The following is a 22385-nucleotide window of genomic DNA, read 5'->3' as shown; positions in this document are numbered from 1 at the left end:
TTTCCCTCTCTTTGGCCTTCTTGTAGAACCATTGGGGACCGCATTGGAGAAGCCAAGGCAAGTGGCAACCTCGGGAACACACTGAAAATACTCGGGCAGTTTGACGAAGCTGTTGTTTGCTGCCAGAGACATTTGGACATTTCCCAGGAGCAGGGAGACAAGGTAATTGCTGCATGGCATCCAACAGGAAATATTTCCTACCTTGAAAATTGATCCATCTGCAAGCCAGAAGATGTGAAAGGGTAGAGGTGGGCTCTGGGAGGAGGTGAAGTGTCAAACTCTGCCTTGTGGCTGCATTACTGACAATAACAGCTGTATGATAGTGGTGGTGGGGAAGGAAAATGTGGGCTTTCTGGCTTTGGCTGACTGTCTCTCTACGGGGATGGGAAGTGTAACACCTCTTCTTGCTCCTTTCAGGTGGGTGAAGCCAGAGCGCTCTATAATATAGGAAACGTTTACCATGCAAAGGGAAAGCATTTATCTTGGAACATGGCCCAAGACCCAGGCTACCTGCCACAAGACGTCAAGGAGACTCTACAGAAAGCTTCAGAATATTACGAGTAAGTATTGAAGCTCGGCCACCCCTTTGTCCTGCAGGGAACAGTCATCAGTGACTGGTAAAATGCACACAGGTGCACCTTTATTAGATCCAAGTGCACTTGTACGGTTCACTTGTGGAGCCTTCAGCAAAAGGCTGTCTGCATCTCTAAAAATTAATTGCCTACTGTTACTTTGTGTATTTGAAGGATCTGAAATTGTAAAACCCCTTTGCTTCCTATAATGAAACAGTTCAGTTTTCCCTTAAGACTCTGCGTTTCTTTAATTCCTGCTTTGTTATTCCTCCACCACGCAGAGCGAATGTGTAAAATAGGATAATGCTGGGGATCTGGGTATTTGTAGTAATCGGGCAGGAGAGGTATAAATCCCATGCTCTGGATAACGTTGTTTTGACAGTCTGAGCCAGTGCATTTGATTTTGCAACCCAGGAAGGTTAGGAGCCTGCACGCTCTGTTATTCATCTGACCGGGTGTAACTTAGGAAAGTGTGCAAGCTGCTGTTACTTTCAGCATGTTCATCCGTAAGCCAAGAGCCATGGGCACAGCGCAGTTTGGTACTCTGGCAGGAGCTGCTGCGTGCGAACAAGCAGAGATGTGGAAATTATATCATTTACAGGGGCAAAGCTGCGCCAGAATTGCCTCTCTCAGGCCAAAGCTGCGTGCAGCTGTCTGTTCCCCTCTTAGCGTGCAAAAAATCATTCTTGAGAAGATGTTATCAACAATATCAATATTCCCCCACCCCTGGGAGGCCAAGGTATGGTATCAAATTTGTCTCAAGGAAGGCAAGAGAGGGACCGCACGCTTTTATAAAATTAGAGCTGAAATTCATCCTGGTATTGCCTTAATAAAAGTCTTTATATCTTGAAGTATGATCACGCACCAAAGTTCAATAGCCTGTTCCTTCTCAGAGCTATATTTGGAAGGTGAACTATTAGCTCCTGGAGCCCCTGCTGCTCTCTGCTGGCCTTGATGAAAATGTATTCCTGTGCATCTGCATTGCTGGAGCCACGGCAGAGCTGCTCCTTCCCCCAGGGGAAAAGGCTTTTCCCTGAAGTCCTGGTTATCCTTTTGATGGATCTGCAGCTCATCCTGCTCTAACATCCTTCCCTTTCCTAAACAGTCGCAAAGTTCCCACTGGTGTCCCACACAGGAAGGCTGTTGCCAGACTTGCTTTCAGGCTAATGTTTTTCTTCTCTTATCTTGGAGTTTTATTCCAATAATGAAGCTTTTTAAAGTAGTCTTTTTATTATCTGGAGGAAGTGTCAGGATCTTACATTGGTCTCCTCATATCTGAGGATGTGATGGTGCCTATCTATAGCTCACTGGCCTTTTCCCAAAGAACGATGAATATTACATAGCTGGTGATTACATTTGTGCCAGCTGGGAGCTCTGTGCTTCCCCATGTGTGCTGTACATGAAAAGGGGGGGAAAAACATGTAGAGAAGGGCAGGGAAGAGCACTGGCATGGCAATGTGGATCTTGTCCCTACCTCTGGCAGGGCAGGGAAAAACTTGGGGTAATCTCTGTCCTTGTAAAGATCTAGCACTGATTTCTTTCAGGAGGAACCTGTCCCTGGTGAAGGAGCTGGGGGACAGAGCTGCACAGGGCCGTGCTTACGGCAACCTTGGCAACACCCAGTACTTACTGGGCAACTTCACTGAAGCCATCGCCTTCCACAAGGAGGTAGGGAACTGCTTCAGGTTCTTCTGGGGCTGGGTACCTGGTAGGGAGCAGCCTTGCTTTCTTCTCACCACCTCCCAGGAAATACTGGGAGGTGTTTTACCCCCCTGACTGTTTTACTCCCTCCTGTGTGTGCTCCAGATCCTGCTCGTGCTGTGCTGTGCTAGCTCCTGCTGAGCAGCACCTTCCTGCCTTCCTCATCAGTGCTTAACGAGCGACTTGAGGGAAGGGTGCTGTTGGCTTGGAAACCAAAGGAGATTTCTAAGGGCAAACTGCAGCTGGGCCTAGCAAGGCTTTTCTGTGCTTAATTTGTGTCAGTGTAAATTTTAATAAATGCAAGCCATGAATTTAATTAAGCTGCTGAAAGAGCTGCTGATCAGGAATAATTGTTGTTTGTAGAACATAGCTACTTTCTGCAAAGCTTTACAGAGGGGCGAGATGACACAGTCCCTGCCCCAGTTCAAATGCAATTTGGTTTCTAGTTTGGAGTCTGCAGTGGTTTCCTCAAAGCGGAGGGTGCTGAGCACCTTGGGATGTCAGGTGCTGTCACAGCTCTTCTGTTTGTGTGAGAAGGCTTGGGGGCAGCAGCCAGCAGTCATTTTGGAGAAGGCACTCAAAAGGGGCAGGAAAATTATGCAATGCCAGTGAGCAGGGAGCAGGTGCTGCAAAGCGAGGGGGGGGAATTTGGGGAGAGGCAGGATGGATGTACAGCAGGGGCGGGAGCCTGGGGAGCAGCTGCAGTGCAGAAGGTGAGGTGCAGTTCACACGTGTGTGTGTTCATTCTGTGACAGACGTGCTCGTGCTCCTGGTTGTTACAGTCTGTAGATACCCGCATCCCTTCCCCTGACCTCGAGCTCTCCACTCTCCTGTTGATTCAGCTGAAGCACACACAGCTCCTTTTGCACTTCAGCTGAACAGATGCGTACTGACCAGGCTGGAGTAGGAGTGGAGAGGATGCAGCTCTGCTCCCACTTTTCCAAAGGTCCTTCTGATGCTGAAGTGCAAAAGATGGAGAGCTTTCCTGCTGCATCCAGCCCCGATAGGCATGGGCACCCTTACCTTGTTGGATGTGACCTTTGCAAAACAAGAACTTAATCTCCCAGAAGAGTTATTGTGTGCCAGAAACCTGGCAGTAGCCAGCCTGTACTCACTGTCTGTGTCTGCTGCAGCGCCTCGCTATTGCCAAGGAGTTTGGGGACAAGGCAGCCGAGCGGAGGGCGTACAGCAACCTGGGCAACGCGCACATCTTCCTCGGGAGGTTTGACATCTCTGCTGAGTACTACAAGTAAGTGCTGGGGTTATTGCAGACTCGAGCAGACGTTCCCTGGAAATTCCCACCTACTGCAGTGAATTCACAGGCTCGGGGGAACGTGACAAGGGGCCTGGTGGCAAATTGCCTGTGTGGTGCTCAGCAGTGGCAAGTGATGCTGCCACCTGCCAGCCAGCCTGCAGTGTGTAGCAGGCATAAACCCCAGCACAGTGCACACCAAACTGGGACTTCCCTGTTGCCTCGTGGAGGTGCCCTACAATGATCAGGTTTCTTCATCTCTGCCTTTCCGTGCAGGAAAACACTCCAGCTCTCCAGGCAACTCAAAGACCAAGCAGTAGAAGCCCAGGCTTGCTACAGTCTTGGGAACACGTACACGCTGCTTCAAGACTATGAAAGAGCAATCGAGTACCATCTAAAACACCTGGTGATAGCACAGGAGCTGGGAGACAGGTAAGGGAGTGCCTGAGGGGGTGGCATCTTCGCTCTGGTGGGCTCAGAGCACCAGTTCTTCTGTGTGGATTTGTTGTTCTCCACCTCCAGCACTAAAGAGCAGCAACACGTATTCTTGAAGGCCTTCAGAAATCTCTCAGGACCCAGGCCTTAGTCCAGCCATGGGTTAGAAAAGTAATATGAGTGAGGCCTTTATCATGTCATTGAAACCTGGGGATCATGCCCTTTAAGCTATGTCTGTCTGGGCTGAGAGAGATTTCTAGTTAGATGTACTTCAGGAAAATGAATTGTATCCAGAAAATGCTTTGCCATGCAGCTACTGCTGTTTTGTCCTATTGGGGCCTCCCTAAAGCCCCCTTACATCACAAAAATTGCTGCTGCTTTGGAAATCATGCAGATAGGACATGCGTGTCACCTTGTCCTGATGCTCTGAGATGGGGCTGGGAACTTTCACGAAGAAATAAATGATATCACACATCACACAGAGCATGCGGAGATGATATATTTTGCTCCTTGGTCTCATCATTCATCTTTGAGATTCAGTCTCTCTTCTTTCTATTTCTTCATCTACCTTTATTTCATTTTTTTGCCATTAGCTCCTTTCTCCTCTTTCCTCTCTATCTGGATACTGCTGGAGCCTCCCAGGAGCTCATTAAGTGACTTTGCAGCCCACTTGTTCAGCATTGCTGCTGCTGGCTCTTGGGAAGCCGGGTGTCCTCCACTAGATGGAGCAGAGGCATTAAAATGCGAGCTCCGTGGCACTGTCAGGGCATTAACTGCTCTGGGAAGGTACAATCCCACCCAAGGGTGAATCATGCTGTGGGGGTGCAGGCCTGTGGGCTCCTGCATTTCTGGGAACACACCCCATGAGCAGAAGGTATTGAATTGGGTGACAAGAAAAATGTTTAAATGCTGATCAACCCGCCCAAACCTCTGAAAAGGGAGTTGCAGTCACGCTGAACCTCCCCCTGCGCCCCCATGTGCTTTTTTTATCCCCTCACCCCCCACATCTGCACGTTTGCAGAGCTAAGCAGGCTCTGAGCGCTAGGTCTCTGCCTGCTTCTGCAAGCAGGTGCTGAAATCTGCTCCAGAGCCACCTGTGGGGCTGGTGCAGGTTGGCTGTGCTCAGGGGCTGGGGCTGCCCGGGGCAGGTTTCACATTTGCCTGCTTTCTCTGGCATCTGAAAACAAGAAGCTGTGCCCTGGAGGTCTGCTGGAAATAGGTCAATGCTTGCTTGGCTGCTGCGTGCAGTCTGTGCGTGCATCCTGGGTGACCTGCTGGTATATATCAGGAAAATACTGCGTCCCCAGAGTGTTTTCTCCTTGCCACGTTCCTGCTAATTTAGCTCTGGGCTGTTATGGAGGAGCAGGCTGGATGTTGCTGGCCCTCTTGATGCACCGTGTGTCTCTGGAGGAGAAGCCTTGCTGTGTGAGGTGGAGGCTCGATGGGAGCTCTCACTTCTGCTCTCAGTCTGGCGCTCACAAATAAAGTCAGACCGCTTTGGGTCTGTGCTACACAGCTCAGCTGTCTGCTGCTGTGGCTACAGGCCCGTTTCTGAGGCTATTGCTCATCCCCTGATCTTACTGAGTTCAGCATAAGAGTCGTTTAAGGTATACAGTGCATTTCATTTTCCTTTGCAGAGCACTCTGTAAACGTAAATTTAGCTAGGAGGTCTGGCTCTTGGTGCTCCGGAGCAGGAGGCCGTGAAAGGGTTGCTGTGCTGGGTTTTGCCCAGAATTTCTGTGGTTGACAGCTTCCTGTTTTGCAGGGTGGGAGAAGGAAGAGCCTGCTGGAGTCTCGGAAATGCCTACGTCTCCTTGGGGAGCCATGAACAAGCTCTGCACTTTGCAAGGAAGCATCTTGAAATCTCCCAAGAGGTATGAGAAGCTGGTTCAGGTCAGAATCAGTCCTCCCTGTTGAGGAAAACATGCTTTTTATCCCAAGAAGTTAATTGGATATAGTTCTTCTAGCTATGAGTGCTGTAGAAAGTGCCTGCCCTCGTGCTGTTTCAATGTTGTCTTCAGGAACTACTGGGAAGTGTTCATTTCATGAGGTGCTCCCAGGCCTCCACTTAGTTAAGGCTAATGCATTTGCTGTACGTTGCTAGTAACTGATATTCCTGGGTGAGGAATAGCCACAGTCACCATTTGGGGTTCCAGCTGCTCTGGTTTTCACGTGTGCTTGCCCAGCTAGCTGCAGCTTTCCAGGTACAAAAACATGAGGTTGTTTTCGGATGGCTCAGATGTTCAGCAAGCAGGAAGGCCGTTGTTTGCTCTTTCCAGTGTGCTATGAGGAAGTTATTTGTGGTCTCTTTAAAGTTCCCCGGATGAAGAAATTGCCCTTTTGAAGCACTAATTGAAATGACTGCATGCAGGCGCTGTGTGTTCTCCTGCCTGTCTTTAGGCTGGCTGGATCCCGGAGCAGGGCTGACACACCGGCCTAATGATGCGCTTAATTACACTTATCAGACATGCAGGAGGAACGCTGTTCTTTGGCCCTGAGCATCTTAGGACAAATTAACTTTTCCAGTTTTCGGGTTTTCAGTCTGCCAGCGCTGTGGCAGTGTGGGGCTGGTTACTGGGAGCCGGACGGGTGCGCGTGGTGGTGATGGGAGGGATGGAGCAGTGACTGGTGGCTGCTGGGGGCGGAGGGGAGAGCCGGGGCGGGCAGGAGGGCTCACAGCACTGTTCCCATCCCGAGGTGATGGCTGTGATTGCAGAGCATGTCAGGAGTAGGTTACTCATGGCAGGTGGCTGATAAACTCCCCCACATCCTTAATTACGGAGTGGTGCAGAGACCGCGTCCGTTTGTGGGGAGGGCTCGTGTCAGCTTCTAGCAGCTAGTGATTCTCTTAAAAACTGTTTTATTTTAGCCTCGGGAATGAAGTTAGTCGCCTGTGCTGTTGTGAGCAGCACCAGCACTTTGTCCAAGAAAAACCTGCAGCAGTTAAACCTTTGCACACTGATGTTTCTATTCCCTGACATAAATCTGACGGTGACATCTGAATCCGAGTAAGCACATGGGAAGCTGCTGCAGGGTGCTCAGAGGTTGCTGCAAAATTTCTTCTGAAACAGCCTGAGTAAAAGATAAATGCCTGGAAGACTCGGAGGCTGCCCCGGCTCTCAGCCACTGCTCTGCAGGACCTCTCGTGTCTGTGGTGGGGGGCTTCTGGGGCACCTGAGCCGAGGGCAGAAAGCAGAGCCCTGCTGTGGTGTGTGGTAGGGGCTCTGATTGTCCTGCCAGGGTTCCTCTGAGGGTAATCAGGCCTTGGAGAGAACCTCGAATGAGTGGAAATCAGGGAAGCATTTAACATCAAGGGCTGTGAAACCGAACCAGGACATGGTAATTTCACTGGAGATGATGTCAACAGCAAATCTCTTGTAATTGGCAGGGGATTTATGCCTGATGATAAGCTGTTTGATCTGCCTCCCTTTACTGGTGCTTGGGGCTTTGTCATAAATAATGTGGGGATTTATGATTTTGTTCTGGGATGGCTCGCGCTGCAGTCTATCTCAGAGGACCACAAAAGAGCTGTTGCAAGGCGTTTAACAGGGAGCCAGGGAACAGCCAAGGTCTCTCCCTCTAGCAGAGGCTGCTGTTTCTCTAAAGATTAGAGGCTGCTTTCTCAGTGACCTCCCCGTGTCTGCTGGCGATATGCAGAGCAGTCGTTTTCATGCTTGGTGTTAACCTTTGAGGGGCACCCAGCAGCACGTCCTACAAATCCCCATTTTAAGTAAAAGGAGCCACTGGGAAGATTCCTCAATATCTGCCCTCAGCTCCTTCAGGCTGGTGAGAGATGGGACTTCTGAAGACAAAAATAAAGCAAATACAGGAATTTGGACTGTCTCAATGTTAGTATTAATTTATTATGTGTGTATGCCTCTATCCCAGTTCTGTAGCAGCAGGCGAGCCGTGTCCCCTCGGGTCACTGTAGTGAGCTCTGCAGAAATGCTTTTTGAGGTGCAGCAGGTACACAGCACACCGTGCATGGACCCTCCCTGAGATTCTCACCAAAAAGTGGTTTTGGAGAGTTGTGGTGTTGAATAGCCAGGCTTGAATGATCTCTCAGGGTGTCTCCAAGCTCTCTTCTCTGTGTGTTTGCTTTGGTATGGGACTGGTGAGCCCTTTTCTAGGGACAGTTTCCTTAGCCCATGCTCACTTTTAACCAGCTGCCTGTTGGCTTTGCAGATCGGGGACCGGAGCGGGGAGCTGACGGCCCAGGTGAACATGGCCCAGCTCAGGTCAGCCCTCGGCTTGGGCCCCGGGGAGGAGGACGTGGGCACGGCGCAGCATTATTCCGGCTACGAAGCTCAAGGTGAGTGTCCGGGCTCCTGCTGGCGCTGTGAAAGATGCAGGATGGTGCACGGGGAGTGGGAGGTGTTGGCAAGTGGGAGGGAATCTGAATGCCGGAGGGAGATGAGGCTATCGGGTGCCTTTCCCAGAAAGGAGGCTGCGTTACGTTTGGAGGGAGAAGAATATGAAGATGAGGGGTTTTTGGCACACCCTTGCAGTGAATCCCTGTGGCCCGGTTCTCCCTTGTGGTTTCACAGCAGAACCCTTCATTATTGCATACATCTGGTGTGAAGTGCTTGCTCTGACAAAGCCCCATGAACAGCATCTTATTCTCCACTCCTGCTCCGTGTAAGTTTCAAGGACGGGGAAGGATCTACCCCAAGGAGGGCACGGAGTGAGTTAACGGAGTTAATCTGCATTAGGAATGAAATCCCACGTTCCAAGCAGCAAACCAGCTTTTGTCTCTTCTGAAGCTCTGCAGGGCCCTTTTAACTGATTTGACTGATAGAGGGAGCTTTCAAAAGGTGACTGGCAGGGATTTTGGGCTGCTGTCAGTCTGATGAGCACCCAGGGAACGAGCCTCCAACATGAGCTGAAGGCAGGCTGTGAGCATCAGCGCACTGGGTGCTGTCTCATACCCAGAACACCTGCAGTGGTGCTCTGGAAACAAAGGTGTTACAAGGCTCGGTCACGGCAGACCAAATGGTTTTATTTACCAAAATATTTACCACTGGGCCTGGGGTTGTTCTGCCTCTGCTCCCCAGGGAGAAGCCACGCTGCCAGCCCCATGTCCCCTGCTCGGGGACCATCTGCCTGTCCCCAAATGTCTGCCTGCCACCATGGACGTTTGTGGGTGCCTGGCATGGGGCCCTTCCAGCCGGCTCTCCCGTAGCTGTGGACAGCCTTATTAATTTACACAGATGAAATTGCATCCCAGGAGGTGCGGGCTGATTAAATATGACCTTGTTAGTGCAGACGCATCTTCTGAGGCGGTGTGTTCTCTCCCTGCTGGGAAGGCTCGCTCAGAGATGATGCCCTGGTTGAGGCACAGTGCTCTGGGAGGGCGAAAGGCTGCCTGCGAGGGTTTGCTCTGTGCATTGATCCTGAAGCTGTAGCCTGCTATGTCGGTGCTAAGGCTTTTCCTGAGAAATCGAGCTGTGGATGAGGAGCCAGAGTGCCCTGCCATGCCCCATCAGGAGCTGCAGAGCTGAGTTCAGTCTCCACAAAGGCCATAAGGGCCACGACAGCTGAACCAACCTCCTTCTGCACGGCAGCTCCATCTCTATAACTGCTGGGGAATTTATTAGCTAGCGCCTTCTGCTGGGACCTGGCACCTTGTTAGAGGTTTCGCTCTGGCAAATTATTTTTGCTCTGAAAGGGGGTCAGGAAATGAACCGTGGTGCTGCTCCTAGGCCAGAGAGAAGCATGGAGGAAAGGAGTCAATGTGGGTGCCAGATCCCACCGGCTGGGGAATGAGGGGTGCAGGAGGAAAACAGACTTTTGGTCCCTGAGCTGAACTCTGCAGGTGAGACTTGGTGATCAGAGCCTGCCTCTGTGTGGCCCGTGGGCTGCTCGCTCCCCACAGTGATCCAAATGTGGCTGTGCTGGTAACATCTGGAGCCAGGAGTGAGTTTTTTCTCCCCTGAGAGAGAAATACGGAATTCCGTGTGTGGTCACGGAGAGCAGGCGAGGGCTGAGCTGCCCTGCTCGGGGCAGAGCTGGCTGGAGGTCACAGTGGCCTCGTGAATCCACGGTGCCCTTGCTGATGTTCCCGAGGTCGGGGCTGTTGTCAGCAGCAGGACGAAATGTTCTCTGAAGGAAAACCAACAAATAACCGGGGCTCGCTGTGTGGGAGAGGGAAGCAGAGCAGGGCCAAGGGCAGGGGCACCGAGTGTCGCAGCGCTTTGCACGTGGCTGGCTCTGGTGTGTGCATCCCGGGGGGAAAGGTGCTGTCCTTGTCACAGATCTGGAGAGAAGGTGGCTGTGCAGGAGAGAGGAGCCTGGCTCCCTTGGTTTCTCCCTAATTCTCATTCTGACTTCATCTCTGCCATTCTGAACCCCAGTGGAGGATAAAAGAGGCCACTGACGTGTCTCTGAGCCCTTCAGAAGGGAGATCTATTTTATGGCTGCCAGGCACTTTGGTACCCTCCTGTGCACTTATTAAATGATTAGAAAAGCGTGATTATTTATTTTATTAATAGCAGCAATTTACAGCAAGAGGAACATCTGCTCCTGTAATAGGAAGCAGGTGAGACAGTTGAGATTCAAGTTGCCTTCTGAACCAGGCGTGCCTTTTGATGTCACGGTGAGAAGAGCTTTCAGATTTTTTTTTCCCTGCTTAAGGCTGTAAAATGGCTGCATATTCATAAGGATGCTAACAGCATCGGGTAGGGGAGGCGTGGTATAAAACACACGAATGTCACCAAGCAGGTAGAATGAAGCTTCACAGCAAATCTCAGTTCTGGGAAAATCCATCCAGCTGGCTGAGAAACCCCAAACCATCAGGCGGGGATGTCCTTCACAGGTCGCTTGTGTCCGAGTCTTGGGCATTGTCCTCCACCCGGAGCCTGGGGGAGGAAGGAGTGTCTGGTGTTTTCCTCGGCTGTTTTGGCTTCCTCTTGCTGAGCTCTTTGTGATTTAATTAATATTCTGAGAGCAGTTGGATGTCAGAAGACAGAGCTGGAGGCCAGGGAAGTGGGGCAGCGCTACAAAAGTCTTGTGAAAGCAACGACCTTGTGAAGAAATGCAAACAGGGAGAGCTTAAAGCAACAAACCAGACGAAGCTGGAGAGGAGCTAAAACACGAAGCAAATAAACAGAGGTTGTGTCTGCTTCTCCCAGCGCACGAATACATGGCCCTGAAAAGTGGTCTTGCCCTCTCACACGCTGCAAGTAAAGAACTGGGTACTGGGAAGCTGTTGCTGCTGGAGAAAATGGAACTGGCTGTGCTCGTGAGGGATTTGTTGCAGAGGTCAAAGCAACCAAGAGCAGCGAGTTTGGTGCTGGGGGTGCCCCGGGTGCACGCAGCCAGCTCTGCTCGACCAGGGCTACTCGGGGCTGAGGCTCAGCGGGGTGCAAGCTGTGCCTGGTGCCCCACCGAATTGGGGGCACTCGACCTGGACCTTCCTCGAGCAGCCTGTGGCTGCGGCACCGAGGTGGGTTAGCTGAGGTTGTGTGCGCACATCGCTGCCCTGCAGTGTTCCTCTCCTCAATTCCTCCTTGTCAGCTCTTCCCTCTGGAGGCTGGCACTGGCCGGGGGCTGCCTGCCAGCCGCAGGGAGCACAGGGAAGGGGCTCACCCGCTGCCAAAGGGATGGAGGTGTCGGGCAGGAGGCAGAGAGCAGCCCCGGCCAGCCAGCTCAGAAGGATTTTCAGTGCTTCTCTAAAAGACAAACTGCCTCTGGGCTGCTTTTCTTTTACACTCAGCAGCGTGTCAGCCTCAGCTGTCAGCTCTGATGGCAGCAGCAGTGTGAGGAGATGCTGAGCAGCACCTCCTGGCAGCTGGGTGTAGGTGGGGAGGGATGCAGGTGTTCTACAACGCGTTGGCACACACGGAGAGGCTTTCAGAGCGTTGTGTGCTGGTTCCTGGCACGGTTTCCGTGCTGTTTGCAGTACACAGCCACCACTGCCCAGCTGTGCTCAGCGAGCTTGGAGGGCAGGAAAGGACTCGGCTGCGAGCCTGACTTAAAATCGTAGAATATTCCCCCAGAATCAGCCTCTGCTGAAGAAATGGGGGGCACAAGGCTGCTCTGCTTGTCTGCACTTGGGTTTCAGGAGCCTGTGCGAGAGGCAGCCGTGCTTCAGGTTGTGTTATTGGGGTGAGGAGGTGGGCAGTCCAGGCTGGCACGAAACCCATCTCCTTCCTAGGCAGCGATCAGCTCTGCGTGGCTTTGAATTCGGGTCTCTGCATCCTCAGTGCCATTCCCAGCTTGCTTTCTTCACAAGAATCTTTGAACCCTGGGATAAATTAGGGGTAGAAGAACTCTGCTTTTATGTTTCCCAGCCTGTTTGTTTGCTTGCTTGCTTGCTTTAAATATCTTTGAAGTATCTGAGAAGCATTTAGGGCTGCTGAAAGACGCTCGGTTGACCAGCCTCTACTGACGCAAGGCGAGGAGGATGCAGTGTTCCCAACCCATAGCAGCCTGAGCCCCGGGCTGGGATGCTGTGCAGGGATGGTCCTTCTCTGTGGCTTGCTCGACCGTGCTGCGAGGAACTGTGGTGGGTGACAGGAGAGAGATGTGGCCCTTTGAGACCTTCCAAGAGGGGAACAGCCCAAGGCTGTGACTTCAGATTCTGGAGGCAAGGCTTAGCTGAGAGATGCAGAAAGGCCACGGGGGGGACAGACAGATACATCCTTGATATGGCACAGCTCCTGAGAAGGCCTGAAGGATGTAGAAGCTTTGGGGCATGTGGGGAGGAAGCGTTTTGAGGTTATGGTTTTTGGTCAAACAGATGCTCGGTAGAGCTTTCACTGCGAGTTCAGATTTATGTTCGGGCGATGAGTGTTGCCTCCCACTGAGGCACCTGCAGGAAGGTCTCCAAAATGACCTGAGGGCTGCGGTGGGCCTTGCTGTGATGGAGCAGGCCTGGAAGGATGCCAGGAGTGCTGCTTGAATGGGAGGGGGGCTTGTGTGAAGATTTAGGGTATCTAAAGGATGCCTCTCTGTTATCTCCGTGTCTTTTCTAAACCTCTGAGTAACCTCTGCTGTTACAGCTGTTAAATCACTTCAGGAGCACTGACGAGGGGAGATGAACCTCTGAGTCATTTGGATTTAAATTGAGTTACTTAGCACTCAGCTCCGACTGCCCCAGCTTTACGAAGTTTTAAAAATATTCTTCCCAAAGTTTTAGCAGCATTTAACTCTCTCCTCTCACTTCGCCCTGCACACGAGCGACCTTCCCAGTGTCAGTGTTGCAGCAAGACTTCCAGCTTAGCAGACAAAATGCTTCGGGCCTGGAGGAGAGGATATTGTGCTGATGAAATTCAGGTGCCTGCTTTATCTTGATGCCAGGGGAGAGTGCAAGTGCTGGAAAGGAGGAATGAGGAAGAGGCTTGTTCTCAAATCCTTTGGCAGAGAAGATACAACGTGGCCCTTGGCAAAGCCACCCGTTAAATCAAGGAACCCCTTGTTGTGGGGAGAGCTGACTTCATGGAAATGGTCAGCTCCTTGCACAAACCCCTGCTCAGATCTGAGAAGCCTGAAATCCCCTCTGGCTGCTGTTCCAGGCTCCTGCAGCCATCCCAGCTAGAATCAGTTTTTATCCTTAAAGGTTTTTATCCAGGGGACTTGGTGTGCTTTAGCATTTCACTGGGCACACCGCTGCACTCAGCAGCAAGGCTGGCCCCTCGTCTGGCAGAGCCGGGCACCCAGACAGCAGAACTTTGCTTAACGAAGAGACCTGGGGCTTGTAGGGACAATCGGAGCCCGTGAATTCAAAGGCCAGCGTGGCCAGCCACGTGCCAGTAGCTGGAAGGTGCCTGCCTGCTGCAAGCTGGTGACAGATTCACAGCAGCCTCCAGGAGGAGGGATCAGGTATGTTGCCCCCCTCTCTGTAGGATTTTGCTGTGGGTGTTTGATCCCTGCGAGGCTCTGACACGTGCTGTTCTTGCACTTGTCCTCCCTCAGTCAGCCCCTAGGACTTCAGCTGCTCGGTGGTGCCCCTGTTAATTGCTGCGTGTCACTTTCTAGCTCAAACTCGGTGTCTTTTTGATCTCTGCTTGTTCAGCACAAGCCTATAATGGGAGATCAGAGGTCATGAAGCTCTGCTATATGCTGGCAGAGAAAATCTTGCTCTTTTAGAAGAAAACCAGGTGTTCCTGCCAGTCCTATCACAGCTGTTCTTGAATTAGCCTGAGGTTACCTGCCTCTTCCCAGCCCACTCCACCCAGTTCAGTTTATCTCCCCGAAAATCCTTCTGTCCCCACAACTATTGATCTATTAAGCAGGTCGTGGTTCTACAAGGCCTCCCCTGACATGGCTCCAAGTTTCCCACAAGGTTTGTATTTGACTTTGTCAGGTGGGGCATCACTGGGTGCGCTGTATGGTCTGCATCCTGCAAGTCCAAACCGAGATACTTCATTCTTTGGCCTGAATTGCCAACGCTTTATTTGCAAAAAGCCATATTCCAGCCTTACTCAGCGAGAAGATGCCTGTTGTAGGATAACCTTATGCTCACAGACCGCAGCTTTTCTGAGCTGCGTTGTTTTTTTCTGGGGGAAGGAAACTCCTTTGTGTCATCTCTGTCTCCGAGGAGGACTTTTGCTCCAAGTCCCCCCTTGGCCAATTCAGAAGGATTTTGTTTTTGTTACTGCACATTGTACATGCATGTATGCATTTGAAGGAACAATTTCACTATGGAAAAAAAAAAAGCTACAAGACTTTTGTTATTCTGGAGAAGGTTTTTGTAGTGCTCAGGATCTGTCTGGAAGGCTGATATTTGCTCAGCTGTGTGCTGGTCTGTGTGCCAACCAATACAGCACTTCGCAGCTAGTCAGAGCAAACACCCAGGAGCCCAATCTTCCCAGCAGAAGAGGTTTCATTCCTGTCCTCTGGGCTTCCAGCTTTGATATGGGGGGCCGAGAATGCAGGACCTTGCGTGGGACCAAAGCATTTCTGTTTTGGCAGAAGTCTGATATGACAACGTGCTGGAAGCAACCTTCCCTGTCACCCTGACCCTCAGCTATGGGTTGATTTTTGTCCTTCCCATGTGTGCTGTCCTTTCTGTTGCAAGCTGTACATGTTCATGGCTTTTATCTGGACCTTAGAGAGCCCAAAGGGCCCTCATTTAGCTGCTGGGGAGGAAAAGTCTCAGCCATGTCAGGGTTCCCCTGGTCCTTTCCACTCTCAGGGATGGGTGGGTAACCAGATGGTCCATCCCCCAGATCGATGCACAGCAGCGTGGTGCCAGCGTTTTATGGCTCAGTCGTTGTAAATAACTGATATTATTTGCTTTCTCTATTTAGAGAAAAGTATTGTTCTGTCCCAGTAACATCAACTGGGAAAACAAATGCCGGCATTTATCATGCGAGTGCTGGCAATAATAGAGGTCAAGTGGATTTATAGTGCCAGAACCCATTACATGTTTGAAGACTAATTAAAGCCCTAAATGAGCTGCTTGTCCTACTGGAGGCTTTTTTATTTTTTTTTCCTTTCCTTGCTGCTGTGTTGTTTTTTTTTTCCTTTTTGAAGAGCGCTCGCTGTAATAATGGAGCAGCAGCTAACCAGAGATTTCCTGATTAGATGTCAGCAGAGGAAGATTTGAAATGCTCTGCGTGCGTTGGGATTGCTGGACCACATCTCCCCGGTTAGTTCTGAGCCTGGTAGGGTTTACAGACCTCTCTTCCACCCCAAACAAGTGCCTGGCTGGTCTAATTTAATCCTATTTAATATTTAGAGCTGTCTGCCACAGTCAAGGCTCTGAAATGCCAGGGTGTGTACAAAGGGAGGAAGGCAAGGTCCTGGGCTGGTGAAATCTGCCCCAAAGACAAGCTGATATCTCAGTTGATACAGGTGTGGAAGGAAATGACCTTTCCAAGAAAATCCAGCAACTGCTTCTGCCAAGATTTGTTGTGGTCTTTATCGTGCAAAGCCTGGGCTCTGCGGGGTGTCTCCTACCCCCCCCAGCTGCCCTGACCTGCTATGTGCACTGCTTGAGCAGGAGAGCTGCAGGGTGAGGGGGATGATACTGGCTGTGTAACCTTTCCCCGTGGTTTCTGTGGAGTTCGCTGTCAGGTTTAATTCTCCTCGCTGTGCTGCAGCCACCCCAGAGGGCCACAGTGCCATCCTGGCCCCCAAATAGAACCGTCCCTCGATCCTCATCGGGGAGCTTGCTCCACCTCAGCCAGGCAGCTCTCCAAGCTGGAGATGGGGGAGAGGCACGGAGTCATCAAAGCACACGTCAAGCTGATGAGAGCTGCTGGCAGGGCTCCCCGAGCCGCTGCTCCACGCATTGTGCTCTGTCTCGTCAGCTCTGAGCTCTCGGCAGTGCCAGCTGGAGCTGGAGACTGTCCACGCAGGAACAAAACTGCCCACGCTGTCTGCCCAGCTTCACCCCACTGCGGAGTTACCTGGCTGGAAGCAGGGGGAGCTTTGTGCTCAGCAGGCACTGCCAGGGCTGCGTGGCTTTCTAAGCAAAGGCCTGGCATGGTCTTTCCCCTAAATATGCTGTAAAAGCCCCAGAAGCCCTGAAAAGCAGAGTGTTGCCCTACACTTAATCAGCTCGAGAAGCACCACAACAGCAGGAGCGGCGCTATCAAACTTCTGGCTGAGAAGGGAAGGTTGTAGATAAAGCTTCTCGCACGGTGTCATCAGAGACTGTCCCCATCTCTGCAGGGAGACGGAGAAAAAAGCAGCATCTGGTTGGGTGTGTGGTGGGGATGGATTGGGGAAGCGTCCCACGGACAGAGGACTGGAGAGCATTTGGGATGTGGGGGGATAAGAGGGGGCCAGGAGAAGGAAGGATGTCACAGCCACGTACATGAGCATCTCCCCTGCTCTGTCCCAGTAAAATCCCCCCACACCGTGAGATTTCGTTGCCTCCTTCCCGTAGGGAGGTGATGGATTTTCAAGTTTTAAAACACGGGAATGCAAAACCGTTAAACGCCCCAGGAACCAAACTGCAAAAAGTAAAAAAACAAACAAAAAAAAACAAACAGAAACCCCTCCTTGGCTCGTGGGGGTGTTAAGAGCATGGAGGGTGGGTGGGGGGAGATTTTGGGGAAAAAAAATATATTTAAAACAGAAACAACAACCCCGAGCCTGAGCACTGAGAAGAACAACATCCGAGGAGCTCCAGGAAAACAAGCCATGAATGCGGGCAGTCAGCAGCGGCACTCAGCTGATGTTCACAAGAAGGTTTCGGCTCGCTGTGTTGGAGACCTCAGCAAACCTTGAAGACAGAGAGAGCATTTAGAAATGCCCCTGAGGTTTTCCGTTGCTCTGCAGTAGGCTCGGTAAACATGCCAATAAATACTGGAGAGAGAAGAAAAGCCCTTACAGAGGAGCAGACACCGGTTTTCAGCCGCTCAATCTTCTGCCTCCGCGGCGGCTGCTGCCGGTCGGCGCTGGGGGGAAAGGGGCAGAGAGGATCCGAGCGCTGGGGCTGCGGGAATTGCTGGGAAAATCACTTCTCAGGAGGTTTCTGAGCACACCTGGAAGTTATGTCTGGAGCTGTGAGAGGGGATGCCCCGTAGGAAGGCAGCAAGCTAGCGGGACAACTCGTGTCGCGGCGTGCCTGTGAGTATGGGAACTGCTCTGCGGCAGGATGGGCGTGTCAGACAGGGGAAAAAAGGGGAGAAACTGTTCTGTGAGCGTGGTGGGAGCTGCTGCCTGCTGCCATCCAGCTTACGGTAGCCCTGGCTATGGGTAGCATCTCAATTCTTCTAGCTGCTGGCGCTGCTTTGCCCTGGGACAGCTCGGTGTGAACGAGGGCAGAACCAAGCGCTTTGAGACCGGCATCTGGCCCCGGTGCTGGTCGTGTTTTGTTTGCCTAAAAACAGCCGAGCTGGCCTGTTGGGAAGTCGAATTTGTAATTCCTAACTTCTTCTCTTAGCTCAGCCAAATGCGAAGTCTGCCCGGTAACGGAGGAACCACCAGCACCAAAACAACGGAGGAAGACAAATGGTTCCGCGTGCCCTAATTGCTGGGGTCGTCTCGGCTGACGACGTTTATTAAATTAGCAGAGAGGAAGGCAGGCTTTCGCAGAGCAGAGATTAATGGTTTCTGGCCAGCGGTTTAATGCTACTGCAAACGTACAAAAGCACCTGAGGACGGAGGTGTGTAATTAGCGACTCTTTAGCCTGTTGGAAACGCTGGGTGTTTATCTAATCAGGCGCACTTTGCTCCTTCCTCGCTTTCCTGGAAGTGGCCCTTAAAAGCTGCCGTGACGCACGCTGGCTTCCAGGTGCTGCTCTCACCTCTTGGGCATCGCTTTGAAACCCAGACGCGTGATCGGGTCGAGTGTTTGTGGGTGTTTTTTATCGCAGGTTCTCCTTGCTTCTCCCCTTGCCGAGCTCCTGCCGGCCGACGTGGCAGCTCCGGGAGGGCTCTGCTCAGGCTTTGCTCCTCTGGCGGCGTGGGGGAGACCCTGCAGAGCTGCCTCCTTCTTGCTGGTGCCCCCAGGAGCTGGTGGGAGCACGGCGGAGCAACAGGAGCCGGGTGTGAGGTGTCTTTGAGGACCCTCGGCTTTCTTTAGGAGCTCTGGGTCCTCCTGGAGTGAGCCAGGGCGGGCTGTGCCGACCCACCGAGAGCTGTGCGGCCGTCTCCGTGCCGTGGTGGAGAGGGCTCGGGCTCCATCCTTTCAGCTGTCTGTGTGGTGCACATCCAGCGTGTGGTAAAGTGTTCAGACAGCAAATAACCGTGTTGTGTCACCGGTATCCAGCGTCATGGGCCTTTCCCATCCTCCTCCAGGTCGGTGCTTACGATGCCTTAGCAAAGACAAAATAGCGTAGTTAAGATTTCTTAGTAAAAATAATCAAGGGCTGAAATAAAAACGGTAACACCAGGAGATCTGCCTGCTGCATTGAGGGCAGCAACATCCTTTCTTCCTGCCCACACCAACAGGAGAACAGCCCCGTGTCTGAGCCCGAGCCAATGTCAGCAGCAATCACCGAGCTTCCAGAACCAAATCCTGGTTTTACCGAGCTGCTGCCAAACCAGCGATGGCTCTGCAGGGTGCAGGAGGGTCGAGTTGGGTAGAGACGGCAGCGGTGTGTCACTGCGTGTTCTCCTTGCTCTCTGGCTTTGCTGTGGGTTCAATATCCATCCTGCACCTATTCACCACCTCCTCCAGTACCTTCCTAACTCAAAGCCTGCTGCTGAAGTCACCTTAAAATTACACTAACTTGGTTTTTGGAGAGACAGAAACCGTGCACAAACGTTTTGTTGGTTTGGCCGTCGTGGCTGCAAGAAGTAAATCCCGTTGGGGTAGTAAGGAAGTCGTGAGGGGCAGTGGAGTTGCCTTTAGGTCATTCATAACTAAGCCGTGGTATGGATGCGAAGTCCCAGATGATCTGAGCTTGTCTTTGTATCTCACGATGCTGAGCGAGGGGGGAATTTTGTCTTTGGAGGTGCTGCAGCTGAGAGATGCCTGTGGTTGCACCTGGAGTCGTGCAGAGCTGGGTGCATGTTCATGCAGGAATCCTGCTACCTGCTGGCTTTTCCATTTAACCACTGCCTTCTGCTCACAGTCAGCCCCGAATTGGTTTGTGAATTTTGGGCCTTCTCTCGTTAAGTTTGCCTGGTGAGCAGCTCGGTGGCACCCTGGGCTGGAACAGGGTGCGTGGGGGCCGCTGTGGGATGTCGGTGCTGGTGGGAAGCTGGGGAATCTTTCAGCTCGGTGAGCTTGCTGCTGCAGGAACCGCACAGAGTTCAGTGGTTTCCGTTCTCAGGGCTCTGCACGAGGATGGCTTTCAATTCACATGCACTCATTATTCGCCCTCCCCCAGGATTTCCCCTCCAGCTTGGAAGCTGTGGCGGGACATCGGCTCCAGAGCTCCTGGTTCTGCCCCGCTTGGTGCCGATTTCAGGGGGTTCTCAGCTAAAGCCAAACTTCAGGAAAGGGCAGGAAAAGGGAGCAGGAAAGGGAAAGGGCAGAAGTTTTCTGGGATGTGTTAGAGGCACCCCAGGGCCATTTGGTAAATGCTGCGTGTGCTGGTGAGCAAGGCGAGAGCGGCTGGGAGAAGGTTGGAGGGAGACGTGCAGGTAGAGAGAGTGTGGAAAACAGAAGGCAGAAGCTGAACTGGTTTTCACCTTCTCTGTTATTGTTATAACACTGTATTTAAATTAATTTTATTAAATCTCAAATATCTTAATGGTTGCCAAATTTGATGTTTTGTCTGTCAGCTTCGGGGCAAGGTTTCTCTCTCCTTGAGGCTGGGCCTGTGATAGCTTGAAAACATTTGCTCTTTCACTTAGTTTTCCAGCCCTCGTGACTGCAGAGCAAAGCTTTAAGATGTGTGTCCCAGACACATTCTTTAAGTTAAAAACACGGAGATAAAGCAACAAGCCCACAGATGTATTCAACCGTATTTTTGTTATGATTTTTCTCAGTGCCAGTCCCCTGACTTTTCCTTGTTTGGGGTCGGCCTCGTAGCTCTGGAATTTCACAGCCCTCAGCTGAGACCCGGGGTCACGGTGCGCCCCCGCTACTGGTTCGAAATCAAAAGCTTTGTGCAGCCCTCGCTGTTACTGGCTGTGCCGTGACACTGCTTTGAAAAAGACCCAAAACAATAGAGAAAAAAAAAAAAAAAAAAAACAGATTTGAATCTCAAGGACAGCACAGCTGCAACATCCCGTCCGCTTGACTTTGCAGCTCACAGTAGCTGAGGGTCTGCCACGCTGGGAGTTTGGGCTGGGTGCTGCTGGTGGGTGACACCCCCCTGATGCCAGAGTGCGTTGTTTTGCAGGAGCCAGGCCAAAGAGACTCCAAAGAAACAGCATGGACAGCTTAGACCTCCTGAAGTTCCCTTCTGAAAAGGTAAGCGAAGATGGCTGGCTTGCCTGGAGGATGAAGGATCGGTAGGAATCCGTAAGGGCTTGTTGACTGCCTGCATGCACAGGGAAGTATGCAATTAGCAGATAGCATGGGAGTCAATGGGATTAACCAGAGAGGGTTTCTAGAGAGGAACAGCTGGTCTAGCTAAAAAGGCACTTAGCTGAAAGCTGAAAAAGCCACTTCTGGGGTTTTTTGAAAAAAAAAATCAGCCCTTTATTGAAGAGGATAAGCACGAGCAGTTTAGCCCCTTCAGTGGCTGGTGGCGCATCTCGGTGCCTTGTTAACCCAGCAGAGTGCTGCCTTCGTGCAGCCAGGGAAGGAGAGGTCAGGAGGGAGCTGGAGCATTGCAGGAGGCAGAGGATCTTGTCCCAAGGGGCTCTGAGGATTGCCTCTGCTCTGGTTCACTGCTGGAAACGTCAGATCCAAGCAGATCAGTGTTTTCAATGCCTCCCCAGGGCAAAGGCTGTTTCTACAGCCAGCTGGGAGGCACTGAGCCTTTCCACCTGCATGGATCATTTAAATTTCTGAGAAAATCCTACACAGGATCGCTGGGTCTGCCCCGTGGCAGGTGGCGGTGCTGCCGTGTGGTTCAGCCATGCCCGATCCCAGGGGCAGGCAGCCCAGCTCTGCTTTTTGGGAAAGGCGTTGGCAGGAATCATTTCTATTCATGCGGTGCTTTCCAGGCACAGCTCTCCCGAGTGCCCCGGGGAGCGTTTCCACTCCTGCAGAAGTGTCACAAAAAAAAAAAAATCCCCCAAGTTATGGGTAGGTGCAGGGGGTCAATGGGAAATAACCTCAGGTTTGCAGAGACATCTGAGAACCTAAGCAGCCCAGCAGGCACCTGGAGGGACTGGCAGAAGCTCTTTCCTGAATTAACTCTTAGGAAGTTAAATTCCAAGCACCCTTTTTGTTAATTCACCCACCTGCCCAGAGGCTGGCTGCCTCCTACCTGCCGTAACCAGTGCGGGTCCATCTCTTCTCCAGCCACAACCACACGTTCTGGGCTGGGTGGCTGCTGCCTAAAATCCCCCTGACCTTTCCCATGCTACTGGGTTTATCTGCTTGCCTCCAGGTAGGGGTTGGACCTGAGGTTGGACTGACCCCATGGGTTCCCTGTGATGACAGGGACACGGTGCCCAGTGGCAGGGTGATGTGTGTGTCCTAATCGATCGGTTCTGTGTCCTGATGGATCAATTCCGTGTCCGACTCATCGCAGCATGGCCCGGGGGCTCTGGCAGTGTTGTGCTACAGGAGATTTGTTGCTAGTGCTGCTGGTTTCCTGCTCTTTGCTCTGCAAGCTGGGCCTCGCTCAGTACTCCAGGCAGGGTGGTGGATTTCGGGGGTTCCGGGGGGAGCTGTGGGTAGTCCATAACCTGGGAGATCCCCCCAGAGTGGTCCTGTGTGAGCTCACCTCTCCTTGTGGAAGCAATTCCCCATCCTTTGAGGTGCTAAGACCTCAAAGAATAAACCAGTGGTGTGAAATGCAATCTCTCCAGCACCCTCTCATTATTTCCTCACCCTTTCTGCCCTTAGCTGTGCCAGAGAGAGCCTTCAAAGTCAGCAGGACCCCCTGTTACCCAACAGGCCAGGAACTTTTGTGCAGTGCCCCTGCACAGAGTTGCTCCTGTGCTCCCCGACCCGT

General features: G+C 52.0%; 1 protein-coding gene across 7 annotated transcripts in view; it reads left to right on the top strand.

The window, feature by feature from the left end:
• The window catches only part of GPSM1 (G protein signaling modulator 1), a 62947-nt gene that overhangs the window by 20140 nt on the left and 20422 nt on the right, over nt 1-22385 (top strand). For 5 of the 7 annotated variants that reach the window (XM_072025333.1, XM_072025336.1, XM_072025335.1 and 2 more), the window contains exons 3-10: nt 27-162; nt 418-560; nt 2117-2240; nt 3407-3522; nt 3802-3957; nt 5726-5834; nt 8146-8272; nt 20655-20725. In XM_072025333.1, coding sequence (XP_071881434.1) covers nt 27-162; nt 418-560; nt 2117-2240; nt 3407-3522; nt 3802-3957; nt 5726-5834; nt 8146-8272; nt 20655-20725 — 982 coding nt within the window. Of the gene's footprint in view, nt 1-26; nt 163-417; nt 561-2116; nt 2241-3406; nt 3523-3801; nt 3958-5725; nt 5835-8145; nt 8273-12565; nt 15554-17030; nt 17485-20654; nt 20726-22385 lie in introns of those variants that run through there. The other 2 variants (XM_072025337.1, XM_072025338.1) reach the window with 2 other exon arrangements.

This window comes from Anas platyrhynchos, chromosome 18, assembly GCF_047663525.1.
Source record: "Anas platyrhynchos isolate ZD024472 breed Pekin duck chromosome 18, IASCAAS_PekinDuck_T2T, whole genome shotgun sequence".
Classification (NCBI taxonomy): domain Eukaryota; kingdom Metazoa; phylum Chordata; class Aves; order Anseriformes; family Anatidae; genus Anas; species Anas platyrhynchos.
This window is presented reverse-complemented; position numbering and strand designations above follow the sequence as displayed.